The sequence below is a fragment of the Meleagris gallopavo genome, chromosome 4, assembly GCF_000146605.3.
Source record: "Meleagris gallopavo isolate NT-WF06-2002-E0010 breed Aviagen turkey brand Nicholas breeding stock chromosome 4, Turkey_5.1, whole genome shotgun sequence".
Taxonomy (NCBI): Eukaryota; Metazoa; Chordata; class Aves; order Galliformes; family Phasianidae; genus Meleagris; species Meleagris gallopavo.
Window position 1 is genome coordinate 55,754,955 of NC_015014.2, and position 12,790 is coordinate 55,767,744.

Below are 12,790 nucleotides of genomic sequence, written 5' to 3' on the forward strand. Positions count from 1 at the left end.
GGTGGGAGCGCGGGGACGGTGCCGCGGTTGCGGGCTGCAATGGGGTCCCATTTCCTCGCGGCGCAGGAATTATAACCAATCGCATTACCGGTCGTGGAGGAAAAGGTGCTGTGTATCCATAAGTCTCGGGTGCAGTGGTGCGATGCACGGTTCGTGTGGTTAAGGCAGGAGCAGTGAGAAGGCAAATATTCAGTTGTTCCTTGCGCTGTCATCAGAATTGTTGTGGAAGCGGCTCTGTGCAGATCTGGAGCTTTTTGTCCCGTGTGTTTAAACGGGACAGTATGCAGAGAGGTACCTTCAAAAAGAAATGGTTAATAATAATTAAAAAAGATGGTTTATGATGTAGGTAAGGGTTGGATCTCTTGATCCTGCTCAAATCAGTTACTTCCAGTGACATCACACACTGTATGATCTGTCATCTTTAGTTATGTGGTTATTCTGAGATAATGGATCCTTTTAATTTTCTGCAGTTGTTTAAATCGCTTTGTGTTGTATTTTTCTCCTCTAGTTACATAGTTGAGTAACTTTAAAGCAATCTTGATATTTACTTCTTTACATTGGTATTTACTCCTTTATCTTAACAGTCCAGTGGCTTCAGAATGTTTTTATTCTGTGTTTTGAAGGTGACAGCAGAGATTGGAAAGCTGCTCGGTGAAGAAAAGGTGGATGCGATCTTATGTGTAGCAGGAGGATGGGCTGGAGGCAGTGCCAAAGCTAAATGTAAGCCTGTGCATGTCAGTTTATATAGGAATGAAATCTCAGAGGAATTGTTAAAAATCATTGTTATAAAAGTCTTTGAGATCATCTTTCTTCCAGAGTCTGGAAGGAGGATGTTAGCCTAACAGTACAGAAGAGCTCAATCACAATGCATCTTAGCTCATTTCTGAATTACTGGGGCCTGTTACATTTTCACTGTTCTCAGAAGAGTTTTTTAATGCACCATTTTCTACTGGTAAATCTTGATGCACCATATAAAGGAGTGCAGTATTATTATCTGTGAACTAACTTTTGACAAGGCAGGCAGCTTCCATAAGACAGCGGCTGAGCAGAACATCAGTGTTGTTGCCCACTTCACTACGTTACTGATAAAGCTGCAGTTGCATGCTGCAGCTCTCTGAGCTGTTACTGTATAATCCAGAGCTGATAACAACTCAAGACTACTCTAGAGGACAAAAAAAGTCCATAGATTTACAAAGCTTTCAAACATGTAATATTCAGAGGGTAATTTTGTACTTTTCCTACAAGTATAGAGAACAATAGTAACAGTAGGAAAAGCGCCTTGCTTTCTGTATGGAGTAAATCTGTTAAAATATATTTTCCTCCCGTTTCTCAGCTCAGACATTATAGGCAAAATTTTCACCTATGAAGAGAATCTGAGAAGGCATGCACAGTTTAATCAAAGTGAATGCATTTCCACAATTACATCATATTGGATTGTAATAAATATGGACAGTATTGGAAATAGGGTGGTTGGTCATAACCCTGATTTATAGTAATTCTTCTGGTGGTATAGCAGGGTATCTTGGAATCAAGTGGTCAGCTTATCTCACTGAGTTGCTCATGCTTGTTCTGTGCTGTGTTCTGAAAAGGATTCTTCCTGAATGGTGGCTAGTCATTTTTGCAATACCTGTATGGAAAGGAGAAAAAACAATGACGAGTGCTTAAATTTTGCTTTCTTGTGAAGTTACGGGTGTTCTCCCTGGTCCTAATGGGCTGCTGTAGTAGAATTTGCTCTCTGGTATATAGAGGCACTAGGCTGCACACTTGGTATAGTACAGATTAATAGATTAGTACATTTATACCAACAGATTACTTTCACATGTGTTGTTCTTGATTTGTGACATAATCTGGTGATAAGAAATATTTTTGTTTAACTCTTTTATCTCTTGGAGTCTTCTTTCTGCATTCTAGTGGAGGTAACTGTATGCAGCCAGCAGGGAAGTTATGGAAAGAGAGATCATGCTGCTACAGAGTGAGAAGGAACTAGTGTGTGAATTTTCAGATCCTTGACATAGATGAAAGCAGCCCTTACAAAAATCTGAAAAATTTGGAAGTCTTTGAACTGAGTATAAGCATTAATGGGGAGCTAGTGGAACCATCCAATGTTTATATATTGTATTTTTATTTTTGATAGAAAGCAGGTAATTGCCTAGAATACATGCTGTAGAGCTGGGGTTTGACACCCAGAGATGTAAAAGATATAAATTGGTATTTTACTCAATGTGTAAGTGAAAAATAATTGAAAGCATATCATTATAATACTTTGTGTAGTACTGTTGCACTATGTGTGATAGGAAGGAAACCAGAATTAGGGATCTTTTTTCTTATGGTTACTGTAACTAATTATGTTTCTAATCAGCTTTGTACAAGAACTGTGATCTGATGTGGAAACAAAGTGTTTGGACATCCACTATTTCCAGTCACCTAGCCACAAAACATCTGAAAGAAGGAGGTCTCTTGACTTTGACAGGAGCTCAAGCTGCTTTATCTGGAACTCCAGGTAAAATGCCGTCGTGTATGGTACTGCTGAGACATGAGTAGTGATACCTCTGTGTTAATCTGAGCAGTGTTGTTCATGAAGAGTAGTTTCACTTGCCAGTTTCTTAACATCCATTACAAATGGAAAATTGCTGCTGAAATACTTAAGGTAATTTTACAGGTGGCAACACTGAATTTCTTGAAGCTGGAGCACAAACAGAATCAGTATTTAGTTAGTAGTTGATATGCATTGGTGAAATGAACTTGGCTAATATAGAATACAGTAAAAAATAATTTGGAAAATAGTGAAGAATAAAAGTACACAGCAAGCTGTAAGCGTAGTGCTTAAATGAAGTTAAATCTCTTATTTGCTTTCTAAAAAGTAAAGTCCCTCGCTGCCCAGTTTTTCTGCTAGTGATGACTCAGCTGATTCTATTAAATGTGCTTGTCCTGTTTGTGTTCTGATTCCAGTCCATTCGCTTCAGGCGCAGATAAGCTTGTTGACCTTTAGCTTCGCCCTCCAACTTATTTAGAACAAACTTTTCTAAGTTTTTTTTTTTTTTAAATCTCACTCCCATCTGCATGGGGAAAGAAATCTGGGAACAATTTAAAAGAAAAAGGCACACAAGTCCACAGGCAAGGAAAGTTTTTTGAGACAAATGCTTTTATTTCATTTCCCAATTTACTTGTGTGACTTAACAATACTTTGATGAGACATGGCTACTAACGCTGTAAAGCACATTATAAAATTAATGAATATTCCTGAAAGCCACATCTAAAGTGGTTCAGGAGAAATAAGCTGTGTTTTCTAGTTAATGATTTACTTTCTAAGTTTACAGCTGCATCTGGTATGGTCTGAAGATAAAAGGCTTATTTTATGTGTATAAGCAGATGCATAATTTACTGTCTACTATTGACTGACCATCTACAAATGAAATCTTGTGAACTTTGGCAAACTTTCATAATGTCTTTTGGTTCTTTTTGGGAGGTAGGGACCACAACAGAAGAATCAGTGATTTGCTTTCATGTTTTCGACTAACAGTTTTCAATGAGTCTGGATTAAAAAAAAATAATAATAATAAAAAATAAAAACAGCAGTGCTTTGGGCAAACACATGCAGCTTATTAACTTCAGGAAGAATTGGGAAAGAATTGTTACTCAACTTTTGCAAATATGACTTGCTGGCTTGTTGTTTCCAGCCACTAAGGAAGGAATCCTCTTTTTCTTGTTTGCTCTTCCTGTGATTTTTCTTTTTCTGTGTGAAAATGTTGACTCATTCAATGCAAATTGAAGAAAACTGAAAATAATACAATAGCTACAGTAAGTAGTTCAACAGTGATGGCTAAGAAACATAGAAAAGGTTTAAGAAGACTTGGTATTTGGTTTACAGAAGAGGGGAATATGATAGATTTTACAGTAAAATAAAATGAGGTAGCTATTGCTAAGAGTGATTCCTCCTAATAAATGTGGATATTATACAGTATATCTAATTGAATATAGCAGAAACATTTATGTAATGCAAAATTATCTTTATACCTTCATTGCAGAATGCTTCCTCAGGTATTGTACAAAGATGTGGAAAGTCATCCAGTTGGAGTAGACAGAATACATTTATCTTTTTCCTATGTGCTTAATCATGTCTAGGCTGCTTGGCAGACGTGTACCATGAAAGAGATGAGATCTGGAGCACCTTGATTGTCCAGCTCTTGTACTTGAGCAGTACGCTGCATGCTCCCATTCCCATACATCTTCCACTGCTGAGTACTGGCTGTCTAAAAAGCAGCAGTGCTCCAACAGAATCACAGAATGGCCAGGGTCGGAAGGGACCTCAAGGATCATGAATCCCCAACCCCCCTGCCACATGCAGGGCCATCAACCTCTCCATTTAACACTAGACCAGGCTGCCCAGGGCCCCATCCAATCTGCCTTGAACACCTCCAGGGACAGGGCATCCACAGCCTCTCTGGGCAGCCTGTTCCAGCACCTCACCACTCTCTCTGTAAAGAATTTCCCCCTGACATCCAACCTAAATCTCCCCTCCCTCAACTTAAAACCATTCCCCCTTGTCCTGCAGTTATCTACCTCTACCCTTGTAAAGAGTTGATTCCCCTTGTGTTTGTAGACTCCCTTTAGGTATTGAAATGCTGCAATGAGGTCACCCCGCAGCCGCCTTTTCTCCCAAAGAAGCTGGATTTACATGCAGGTTGTTTAGTTGCTTTCTGCCAGGTCTGGGTTTTCTGCTTGTTAGTTTTTTGTAGCTTTCTCCAGAGGGCCTGTTAGAATTAGGATGCTGCTGCAATGAATTACTGTTCTGGAGAGAAGTGTGCTGTATCTGCTCAGGTCCAGACCTGTAAATACTTCAATCTTGTGCTCAAAACTAACAGGTGATTGCTTGATTAAAGTCACTGAGTCTCTTCACACTTAGAAAACAACAAAACTTAACTAGTAAGGTTAACTCTGTTGGTCCTTCAGGGTATGTTCTGAAGTGTTAATTAAATATATTGAAAGCAGTGTTTGTCAGTTCTGTAATGCTCAAAGCTTTTTTTATTGTTCCTGGATGCCTATTAGGATTTTGTTTGGGTTTGCTTTTCTTTTTGTAAATTCAAATGTTATTTTTTCTTTAATTATATTTCTTTATGTTTTAAATCTGATTCTGTTCTGGCTATGGTGATTTAAAACTTACCATTAATTAAATAATGTGAGTTTGTGTCATACTACTGATGATATTGAGAACTGTGCTTTAGTTTCCCTGTTTTTTTTTTTTTTGTTGCTAGGGATGGTTGGCTATGGCATGGCTAAAGGAGCAGTGCACCAGCTGTGTCAGAGCTTGGCTGGTGCCAATAGCGGCTTGCCATCTGGCTCTGCTGCTGTTGCTATTTTACCGTAAGTGCTTGAATAGTTACCTCTGCCTGCATTGTTTTATTACTGCTGTAACCTAGTGTTCCACTGGTGTGGTTGTGATGTCCTGTCCACGCTACTCCAATAGCTTAGACTGAGAAGTGTCTTGAACATCTGAAAGTAGCAGTGCGCAAAAGTTGTCCTAACAGTGAGTAACTTTTTTTTCTGTTGCTGTGCAAAATAGTAGTGGGTGTTAGGGTTAAAATCTGATTCAGCTTTAAACATTCTAACAGTAGCCAGCTATTAACATGTAACTTTTTCAGTACAGTCAGAAGATGAGAAGGACTGTTCAGGCAATTTTAGACTTAGTTGTGTGGTTATAGCAAAGAAAGGATTACTGGACGAGTTTTTGCTTGGATGAAGATATGAAAATTTTCAACAGAAGCACCTGGGATTGATCAGTAAAAATTAGTCACTTTGAGGTTCTGCAAGAAATAGAAATCTAGCTTGTATTTGCCTGTCATAGCTATCTTTTTGATGCTTTGAGAAAAGTTAGTAAAAATGAGTGGACCGGTAGGTCTTCACCATATCAAAGTCCATTGGTATTGCTGCAAGAATTATTTATCTTGCCAGGTCCATACCTGGAGCCAAAACTTAAGACTAAACAGTTCTGTATTGGCTATTTGGAATGTTGCCCAAAATCTAGCTGCATGTTTTCCTCGTACATTTACTGTTATACACACTCCTTCAGGTCAGAAAGCAACAGCTCTGAGAGTGCTAGGATCACTAATGCAGTGTTCTACAGAGCTTTGCAGACAGGCAGACACCAAGAACACTGCACTTTTGGCCATTCTGGATTTGCACGGGTCTCATGCAAAACTCTATGCTTCAGTGAGTTCTTGGGAGTAATTATATTCTGCATTGTCAACAGCATAGCAGTAAGACAGTTCTGAAGACTTCAGCCTTTAATATCATCAAAGTCAAAACGTATTGGTCCTACGCACTCAGTTGAGCGAGCTGCAAGTGCAGAGATTGAGGGCAATAGTGGTAGGGCACGTGCTGTGTGACACACATGGGCAAGAATATTAGTGCTACAGACTGTCTGCATGAGAGAGGCTGGGAGGCAGCTGTGTGCTAAGTGATAGGCCTGGTGGGCTGGATGTCATCAGCAAGGCAGGGAGCTAAGGGGTTATAGGCTCTAGCCTTTGATGTACATTGAAACTGATAGTTATATGCTGTTAACGTGTAGAGAAAACAAGGGAGATCTGTACTGCATGGTATAAAATTCAAGCATATGTTACAGCAATGAAAAGAAGCAGGTGGCTCTTATCAGAAACATGATGAATAAATCAAGGTTTACCTTGTTTTAATCACAGAGTTACCTTGGATACACCAGCGAACAGGAAATCAATGCCTGATGCTGATTTCAGCTCTTGGACATCCTTAGAATTCATTGCTGAGTGAGTATGCGTGTGATAACTAAGCAATTCTTACTGTCACTTTTGCTGTTTCATTTTCCTGCCTGCTCTTTCTAAATGGCTGTCATGGATTTGGGCCTTTTTTCCCATAATTTCCCTGATTCTATAGATCTCCAGATGACGTTGGGCCTACTGTGCAAACTTCTAAAAAGGAAAAAATTAGCCCAGCTCCATCAACTTCAGCATCTCTACATCAGTTACAATGATAAGATGGCCTTAAGCAGTTGAAATCCAGAGTAAAAGGCTCTAGACAAATTAAATTGCAGATGCAGGAGTCAGTAGTTTAGCTTAAAGGTAAACTGCAAATAAGCATGTAAACTTTGACGTTGTTTATTTGTTTTGATATTTTTTATTGCCCAATCTCTGGTGTGTTAATCCACTTCTTAAAGCTGGAAAAATTCCTAGTTTTGTTTAGCATAATTCAGTCAGAGGTTTTCTTGTTTTTTTTTTTTTTGTTTGTTTGTTTGTTTCTTCTGTTATCCACAAAGGCTTGTCCTGCATAATGTTGCAAAATGCAGAAATTTCAGCTGTAGCTTATTGGACAACAGGCTGAGACTAAAAGACTTACTGTGTCTATTTGCTCTCAGAGAGGGTATGTAAGTACTGCCTTCTGTGAGGAAATGGGGACTAGCAAAGATTCTGCTGAGGTTGGTCACATAAAAGCAGAAAAGCACGGACGCAGTTGTCTTGCCTTTTTGAGGACAGATATATCTGCCTTCACACACTGTAGACGACAAAATGTCTTTACTCTTACAAATTTAAAAGCTTTTAAAACTGACACTGAAATAACATTCACCTTATCACCTTCTGCTGATTGCTCAGAGAGTAGTTTAGTGTTGACATTTGATTTCTTCATGATGTGATTTTTTTTTTTTTCAGTTGCATGTCAAAGTGGAAAATAGTTTTTGGTGCAAGCAGTCCGTGCAGCTGTTCAATGTGGCTATTTACAAGGGTCCAACCACTTGATTTCACTTAGTTTAAAAATGTTCAAAAAAAGGTTCTGTATTGTAAAAGCCCTAACATCTGTCTATGCACAAATTAACTGTTAACTTCTAAAGATCATTTTCCTTGTGGGACAATTAGGTTGAATGTTCTGCTTTTTTTAGCTTCTAATTCTCTTAACTTTAAATCTAGCTTTGAAAACTGACAGTTTCACTGGTGTTGGAGAGAATAATCCCAGTGGTGTTAAACATTGGTAACATTTCCATCTCAGGAAGGATGTTTCTCATATCGTGTTTGCATTTTGAGGTTTGCTGTATCCTGGAAACTACTCTGTCAGGTGGCAGCATGTTCCAGAGTGGTAGCTACTAAGTCTGCAATGACAGAAAGGTTGATAGACCTGAAAAATATATTTTTTATTAATTTTGTTAAGCAGTGCTCTGGTGTGCTGTCAGAATGAGCCCATCTTACTTGGCATATTTTGGATATCTTAAACTTTCTGTGCTTCTGCTAAGACTTCTCTTCACAATTAAGACACCCTATTGGCAGAATAATGGGTTAAGAAAGAAGAACTTGAAAAGAAAGGGTACTTGCGTAGGCTGAAAAGTAAGGGATGTATGAGGAGAGAATAGAAATAGAATACAGAGATATGGGGACGAAAAACAATCATTTAACCTGTAACTTTTAATAGCTCCAAGGTTTACCAATCCTATTTTAGCCATAAGTCTGTGTTTATGATGTATGCTATAAAGGCAACTGATATAGCTCCTTCCTCTCTCTTTCAGTGTATTTACTTTTTCAACTTGGGCAAACCTTTGATATTTTAAACACCTGGCCTTTTCCTTTGAGGTGTTCTGAAAATCCCGTGTGTGCTCTATAGGGCTTCTGATTTCTCCAAATCCCCATCTGACTGAAGTTCTGAATGTGATGATCACGTTGGCAGCGTTTGATGTAATGTAGAAATTGCTACAGGGGGGCAGAAAAAAAAAGGAAAATAATTGGGCCTTTATTTTATACTTCCTGTCGATGTGTCTGATGGAATTTTTATTTATTTTTGTCCTCCCCATCCTATTTTATCTGTTTATTTAAAAATAGAACCTTTTATGACTGGATAACAGGAAAGAATCGACCAAACTCAGGGAGTCTAATCCAGGTGATAACTGCACGAGGGAAGACTGAACTCGTTCCAGCACATCTTTGATGTCGGATGCTTAAGACAGTGGAACTTCAGCAAAGGAGAAGCTATGGAAAGTCTGTCTGCCAGCATAATTTGAGTGGCCGTCTGTATCCAGTGATTGTAACGATGTCATTATTGGAATCAAATTTCAAGTAGTATTTTGTGCTGTCCATTGTGAGCTATCTGCGCTTATTTACCAGAAAGTATCATGCATTTGTCTCTGAATTGAAGCTGCAGGCTTTGGAGTCTGTAGACGTCCTAAATCCTGAGCATTATATGGTCATTTCTCTGAAATGGGAATTGCATTAATGTTGTGTAATCTCATATGTAATGGTTGGATACTTTTCTCAGTCAGCCCTTCCAGCAACTTACTGTGAATCTGTCAGTTGTCTTTTCTTTCTCTGTCTGGGAATATAGCTCTACCCCTGCTATTATGTTGGCTGTAATTATAGGAAACACTGTCATCGTATGTCCTAGTCTTCTAACACTTTTCTTCTATATGTTCTGCTGGAGTTAATGGAACTGTATAGGGATTACTAACTTGAGAAGGAGTTCCTAATTTGCCTTACAGTTTATAAATTGCTATCAGGCCTACAGTTGTAGGATAAAACAGCGGTTTTGCCAAATGCCTTTGTGTTAGTACATAAATACTAGGAAAAAGTGTACACTTCTATTTGAACATGAATATTTTGTGCTAAATAAATGTATATTGTTTTACATATTGAACTGTCTCTGTCCCTGTAATCCAAACATTTATAATATTTTGATCAATTTGTTAGCTGAATTTACAGTTTAGAAATGGCAAAGAAATTCGTATTTGTCTTGCTTCCTTCTGATCATGCTGCATAAAGTAGGCTTGTGTATGATGTAGTAGGGATGCAGAAGGTCTGCTAATCATACATAGGGGCAGGCTTTCAGATGGAGTAAATGTGTTCTTTAATCCAGCTACATTATGTGGGAATACAGTTTGCAGAATGAAAGTGTTGCTGCTTCTGAGCACAGGCTTTCATGGAACCAACATTAAGTTTTTTTTGGGAACATCTTGAAAAATGAACACACGAAGTTGTATCAGATTCTATCTATGTGCTTAAAAAAAAGTGTTTATTTATTTATTGCCTTCTGCATTGTGTTGAGCATAGATCTACTGTCAGGAAACCTTTCTCCACTTCCCAACAGAAAAAACTTACACGTGTCCATGCCCGTTTCAGCAGATCGGATGGCTGTGTGATTGCCTCTTATTGTATGACAGTTCTTTTACTCCTTTTGCTTCTCTGGATAGCATGGAGGGGAAATCTGATGTCCTGTCAAATCAGTCAAGAACTGTCAAATTATGAAGATGCTTTTGGTCTTAACTGGATGACTAGCAACCATTCTGTTTGACTTGCAATTTCTTCAGGCTCAGAGAGCAGATAAAACTGGCAAGGCACTGATGAAGAATGAAACATAAGGTGTTAGATACTATTCTGGAAAACTGAAGAGTTATCATACTACACACTTACATCATTTGAAAGCTTCCCTTTGCCAAGCTAGCTAAATTTCCAAGTTGCTTTCAATTTGCTTGTGTTGCCTTCTTGCAAATTTATTGAATTGGGTCTCAGAAGTTCCCCCAAAGAACAGATCAAACTCTTGAATTGGAAACACAGCTGGGCTCAGGTGTTTTTGTAGAACGTGCTGTGAGAGGAGATGGTAATGCAGTGAACGGGACTTAAGACATGAAGAGAGAATCTTTTATTTGCTAGAGGCTACAAGGGCTCTTCAAGCGTCTTTGAATTACAAACGCATACCTTTTCCTTAATGTTGTTATTAACCTGGTGAAAAAAGGCAATGGCTTTTGCCATGTGGCAATAGAACTTTAACATTCTAAATAAACCTGAGATTATACAGGGGGAGAGATGGAAATTGTCTTGTTTTGCTGAAGAGATCAAAATATCAAAAAAGAAAATGATATAGGATCCATTGCATAGATTATTTTCTTCTCCACTGGAAAGATCTGGTAGTCTTGATAGGAAAACCTGGAGCAAATCTGTTGTTTACACTCAGCTGCTTCAGGTATGCTTTGCCAGTGTCAGAGCTTGGAAAATGAGTGTTGTGTACGCTATGCTAGGGAGAGGGTTGCTAAGCCTGTGGGAAGGTAACCCATCAGTTGTCTCTCCCCCACATCAAGGTGTATGAATGCACCAGCATGGATCTAGAAGATGAACAGCTGTGTCAGAATAGTGTTGAAAATGAAGTGTTACTAGACCCTGGAGCTTCCAGTGCAGACCCCTGAATCCATCCGGCACTGAACCAGCTACGTGTACTGCTTTCTTGCCTAGCTAATTAAAGGAGAGGTCCTAGTTACTGTACGATTATCTGTGTAAGCTCATGAGATGCAATAAATCCTTTTTGAATGTGAATGTAACAACAGGCACATCTGCAACAGACCTTCCCTTCTTTCACTCTTGCTTGAAGGGAGAGGAATGGTAGAAAACGCCTGTTGTACAAAAGGTTTCCACCTCGGTGTCCTCACTCAGCTTGCGCTGGGTAAGAAGTGGTGATACATCTAATAGGAAAATACAGTATGTTGGCTGTAGCAATGGGAGAGTGGTGAAATATGCTAACTGAAATGCTTGTATTAAGCAGATTAATATACCAGTTTTCTATTTAGCATAACACAACTGGTGTCATGTGAATTTTTGAACATAGAGCATAGAGCCAGTTTAGTAAGGCACTTTTTTTATAAAATCTTCTGAAGATGCATAATAATACTTACTGAAGAAGTGGGGAAAAGTAAAGCCCAAATAATACCATGCAGATCAGTCCTGCTCTTATGCTCTAAGCCTCTTCATTCTTGTTCTACAGATGTAGCAATCTACTCCTTGTTCTCAGAAAAAGAATGTTTACAGACCTGAGCCAAAATGCCTTTAAAAAGGTGATGCAATTACATGGTACCTTCATGTATACATAGGTGCTGTTACTCTGAATTGCAGCAAGCTTTGACACAGTAGCACTGGGTATAGATATGCCTCTTAAAATACACCTTCTCCTGAATTCCTCGACAGCAGGGACAGGTCCAATCTACGTAAATATTTTTCTCTTACTGATTTAGAAAATATTAATTTTAATAAAGCACAAATGCAAAATAAGATTGTATGGAAGAGTATCACTGAAAATCAAAGTATCTGAGAATACTGGATAATGAGCTGTTTTAAACATTTCTAGCATGAGAGGGTGAGAACTTAAGCTGCTGTTCAGGCTGAGCCCTCCATCTTGTGAAGCATGATCCATGTACAGACCAGTTGCTTTACAGAAGCTTTGGATCACTGCAGGGCTGCATCTGAAATGTTTTCATGTTTCTCTATGAAGTCAGTCAGTGATAAAGAACAGTTAGAATTCACTTATCAACAGATTTAGCTAGTTTTTCAAAGGTGTATTTTTATGAGAAAATTAGCTTTCTGCAAATTGGCTAACAACAATTGCCACAAAATGAAAATTTTAAATTATGCTTTGCACACAAAGAAATGATCCCCCCTCAACATCATGAAATGTTTTCTGAATATGATGGTATCTGAGTGAGTTAGCAGGTGCAGTTCTAAACTAACCTAAAATTGCACAGTGAAATCATTATATTCATTATACTAAACAAGCACTTTTTCTTTTCCTTCCAGTAGTGAAATGGAAAAACGGAAACCCCCACCTTAACAAAAAGTAGCACTTATTTTTGTATTTGTTCTTCCCTTCAATGGCTGCCTGGAAAAAAACAGATGGGGACTATAATAGTATGTGGAGATGCATCAGTCTAACCTTTGTGGTGCTGAACAATGTGAGAAAAGTAGACAGACATCTGAAAAGCAGTGCAGAAGTCAGTACAAGTGTCAGCTGAGATTTAGATCCCTGTCAG

The 12,790-nt window shown here is 38.6% G+C and overlaps 1 protein-coding gene across 1 annotated transcript; it reads left to right on the plus strand.

Moving 5' to 3' along the window:
• Positions 1-496: 496 nt before the first annotated feature.
• On the plus strand, positions 497-9,631 carry QDPR (quinoid dihydropteridine reductase). The gene is made up of 5 exons (XM_003205931.4): positions 497-720; positions 2,360-2,500; positions 5,253-5,361; positions 6,693-6,776; positions 8,829-9,631. Exons 1-5 carry the CDS (start codon positions 600-602, stop codon positions 8,932-8,934), a joined length of 561 nt encoding a protein of 186 aa, XP_003205979.1. The 5' UTR covers positions 497-599; the 3' UTR covers positions 8,935-9,631.
• Positions 9,632-12,790: the final 3,159 nt, after the last annotated feature.